Source organism: Juglans microcarpa x Juglans regia, chromosome 7D (assembly GCF_004785595.1).
Source record: "Juglans microcarpa x Juglans regia isolate MS1-56 chromosome 7D, Jm3101_v1.0, whole genome shotgun sequence".
NCBI lineage: Eukaryota > Viridiplantae > Streptophyta > Magnoliopsida > Fagales > Juglandaceae > Juglans > Juglans microcarpa x Juglans regia.
In genome coordinates, this window is record NC_054606.1 from 25,197,208 (window position 1) to 25,201,555 (window position 4,348).

General features: G+C 34.2%; 1 protein-coding gene across 1 annotated transcript; it reads right to left on the reverse strand.

Annotated features, from left to right (window-relative positions):
- Positions 1 to 265: 265 nt before the first annotated feature.
- LOC121239963 (G-type lectin S-receptor-like serine/threonine-protein kinase LECRK4) lies at positions 266 to 3,115 on the reverse strand. The gene has a single exon (XM_041137378.1). It carries the CDS (start codon positions 2,910 to 2,912, stop codon positions 462 to 464), a length of 2,451 nt encoding a protein of 816 aa, XP_040993312.1. The 5' UTR covers positions 2,913 to 3,115; the 3' UTR covers positions 266 to 461.
- Positions 3,116 to 4,348: the final 1,233 nt, after the last annotated feature.

Consider the following 4,348-nt stretch of genomic DNA (forward strand, 5'->3'; position numbering starts at 1 on the left):
AAAGAATATGATACCCCAATTTTATTGATAGTCATTACAGAAAAAAACCGTATTACAATCACATACCTGAAAGTTACAAATAAACATTGAACAAAATTCAGGTATCAAAAACCAGAAGACGCAAGTATTTAAGATATGATTAGAGACTTTCCTTATCCCATGTTTGCGGCTTCAGGTCCCAATTTCCGATGAATCGCATATGCATATTTTTTAATCAGATTACAACATGATATATAAGACTTGCAGTTCAAGTTGATGCTAATCGTGAAGAAAGAGGCATTTCATTTATGTGAAGTAATACGATTCTCTGAGGAACTTCACAAACATATCTGCAACAGCTAGCTGCATACATCAAAAGAGCTGTCTTCCTCGTATTAATGCTCGGTCTGAATAGAAAGAGATAATTCTTTGAATAGAACTAAATACCCACATAACTATACAATAACTGAGAACTGCTGGCGTCAATTTGCAGTAACTATAGTACTAGCGGCATAAGGAAATGGGCAGGGTGGAACCGGTACATCAAGAACTCCTTCCAGCATCTGGGAAACCTTCCGTATAGTGGGTCTAAGCGTCGGGTCTTCTTGAATACACCAAATGGCAACCTTCACAAATCTCTCAAGCTTCACCATGTCGTCCATGTCATAATCTACCAGAGCATCCAGTTTCCCTTCTTGAAAGCAGTCATAAGCCCAATAAGTTAAGATTGCTCTGTCCTCTCCCCAAGACTCCATGTCCACGCTTTTTCGACAGCAAATGATCTCTAGCAGCATCACCCCAAAGCTATACACATCGACTTTAGCTGTGATTGGCATGTTCCTGAACCATTCAGGTGCAACGTACCCTTTTGTTCCTCTAATGGCGGTATGGGTTTTGCTCTGATTCATCATCAACAGCTTTGCTAATCCGAAGTCGGAAATTCTTGCTTTGTAATAGTCATCAAGGAGTATGTTCTGAGGCTTTATGTCGCAGTGGATTATTTGGGTGCTGCACTCTTCGTGTAGATACAAGAGTCCTTTCACAACCCCAAAAGCAATTTTGATTCTCCTTTCCCAATCTGGTTTTGAATCTCCAAAAAGGAAACCAGATAAAGCGCCATTGCTCAGGAACTCATATACCAGCAACCGTTGTTGTTCCTCATCACAGAAGCCAAGTAGTCTAACCAGGTTCTTGTGATGTGTCTTACCAATTATATTTACTTCAGCATTGAATTCCTTCGCATTCTCCTGGAAAACACTGTTTATCTTCTTGACTGCCATAAGCTGGAGATTAGAGCCCATCTTTATTTCACCTTTGTAAACAACACCAAAAGCTCCCCTTCCCAGTTCTTCCTTGAAGCCATCTGTGGCTTCTTCAAGCTCTTTGTAGGTAAAACGACGCAAATTCATTTCCAAGCCAACACCTTTTTGGTTAATTTGTTTGATTTTCTTTTGGTAAATGAAGTAAAAACTATAAAGCATAGTGGCAGTCAGTATAAAGTTAATGAACACAGAGAAGCCTAGAAGCACTGACCCTCCAATTACCAAACCGTCCTGGTTCTTTTCTCGGATTGTCTCGTTGCCTGGAACCGGGAAATAGGGACCTAGTAGGGTGGAATTCTCTCTCCTAACTTTGATGAATGCCTTGCCTGGAAAAGTTAAGGCGAATCTCCCATTGGATAGTGGTAGCTTCTTCTTCCAACAGGTATTGCCATCTGTAAGTACGGCGACAGCACACATACAATCTTGCAAGCAAGAATTTGTGCAATTATCTTCATTAAAAGGCACCAATTTAATGTAATCTGATGTTGGCCAATCAGTATTTGTCAGATTCTCTAAGTAATACTGATCCTTTTGGGAGCTAAGTTCATCTTCTTTGCATCCCTGTATGAAGTCCGGCTTGCAACTTCCATAAGGATCATTTGGATCAAGTAAAGAGTATCCTCTTGGGCACTCACACCTTGGCCTCTTATCTGGTTGGAGATAACAGACACTATTGTACCCACAAATACCCATTCCTGATTCAATAAATTCACCCATGCATATATTATCCGGTACAGACCAAATTGCAGTCCAGCTTTTACTGCCGGTGGCAGTCTTCGGGTAAGAATACAGAGTGAAAATACCATCAAAATTGAGAGTAGCTCTAAAATAGGAATTTTCTGAAGAGAGACTTTCCGGTGATAGAATGCTACGTTCCTCATTCTCTTTAAGGATATACATATATCCAGACTCATCAAAAACAAATTGTTTACCGGGATTTGATGCATTACCTCCAACAGTACTTTCTTTTACATAATAAGGAGTATTAGGTTCATTGGTGGGCAAGTTTATGGTGTTGAGCACAAGAGTACCAACCTTTTGCTTATTCCCGTCTTGAACGAAACGAAGCTGGAACCTTCCTTTGGAAAACTTGGTCTCTGATTGTCGAGATGAAAGGAACCCTCCCCTTTCCATTTTCTGTGTAGGTAAGATGGTATCTGCAGGATCCAGGAAGCTTTCCCATACCTTATTAAAGCTGCTATCTTGGAGCACAAAGTTGCCAGTATCGTTCATCACACCAGAGGCAACAACACCAGTAAGGTTCTGAGATGTCCATAACTCTTCGCCTTGAGGGCTAGTGAGAACTAATCCACGATCAGAACTTAGTCCCACTTTTGATCCTCTTGGAGCAGGGCGATCTCCATTTGCATACCAAACTATGGTCCTGTCCGGTATCTTGTCATACCATATAGAGAGCAGGAAGAAATCACTGTTGTTGAGTCTGTGAAATCCAAAGGCAAAATCACCAGAAGGAGAAAGCCATGTAGAGTTATCATCAGTTGCAGACAAAGAACTACCCACGGTGATGTTACGACTAGTTTGAGCAATAGTAGAAATTGGAAAGAGCAGCAGCAGCAGGGAAAAGAAAGTTGGAGGAAGAGCAGAAGCCATTACCAAAAGCAATATTTGGCTTCAGACAATCGGAAAAAGGTGGGTTAAGGTAGGTGTGACCGGTGGATGATGAGTAGCTTTTATCATATAGTAATGCAAATCAAACTCTTAAATTTCATGTTCAACATGGACAGGTTGGACTCCGGTAACCATGGACAGGTGCCTTCTGCCTTTTTGAAATTTCAGGCAGAGGCTTGTGTTTTTAATTTTTGCATTGGTTAGATATTAGAATCATGTCCTAATATGATTTGTTTAAAAGTCAAGTTTTTTTATGCATTTTGAATTTAACTTTTTATTTATTGTAATTTCTAGTTTGATTAAGTTTCGTTTGGTTACTAAATTCATCTCAACTTATCATTATAATTTTTTAAATTTTAATATAAAATATAGTAAATAATTCAACTTTTTCAAATTCTAAAATAATAATAATATTCTAACAATATTTTATCATTTAATTCAACTCAATTCAGTTCAACATCCAAATACAACCTAAATCAATTCTTTTGAAAACATTTCTTTAGCATGCCGTTATAGATGTTCGTTGCCGTGTCCCATGGCATGTTTCATGTCAAAAAATTATTCAAAAAAAGTTATGGTATCGTTTTTTTTTTTTTTTTTATATATATAAAAAAAAGAGTTATGGTATCAGGGTATTTGAAATTTACAATTTCAGATGTCCTCTTGACATAGTACCATGTGGTGTCACCAGATTTATTATAAAATAAAATAGCGTCTAAAAATATAAAAGATTAAGACTTAGTTTGGGTAATCAAGATACCTCAACACTTTTCAAGTATTTTCATACTATTAGAAATACTCCATATGCCAAACGTAATGAATCATCTTCATATCAAAATCTTTTCAAAAATCACTATAATATTTATCACTATTATATATAAATAAAAATTAAAACCTATAATATTTATCACTATTAAATATAAATAAAAAATAAAATCACTATAATACTTATCACTATTATATATAAATAAAAAATAAAATAAATATAATATTTATCACTATTATATATAAAATAAAATAAAATCACTATAATATTTATCACTATTATATATAAATAAAAATTAAAACCTATAATATTTATCACTATTAAATATAAATAAAAAATAAAATCACTATAATACTTATCACTATTATATATAAATAAAAAATGAAATCACTATAATATTTATTACTATTATATATAAAATAAAATAAAATCACTATAATATTTATCACTATTAAATATAAATAAAAAATAAAATCACTATAATATTTATCACTATTAAATATAAATAAAAAATAAAATCACTATAATATTTATTACTATTATATATAAATAAAAAATAAATATAAATAAAAAATAAAATCACTATAATATTTATCATTATTATAAATAAATAAAATCATCATTAAAAAAATAATTATTGATAGGACCCACA

Excerpts from the sequence above, each read along its gene's own strand:
- LOC121239963 (XM_041137378.1), bottom strand. The coding sequence starts at position 2,912 with ATGGCTTCTGCTCTTCCTCCAACTTTCTTTTCCCTGCTGCTGCTGCTC.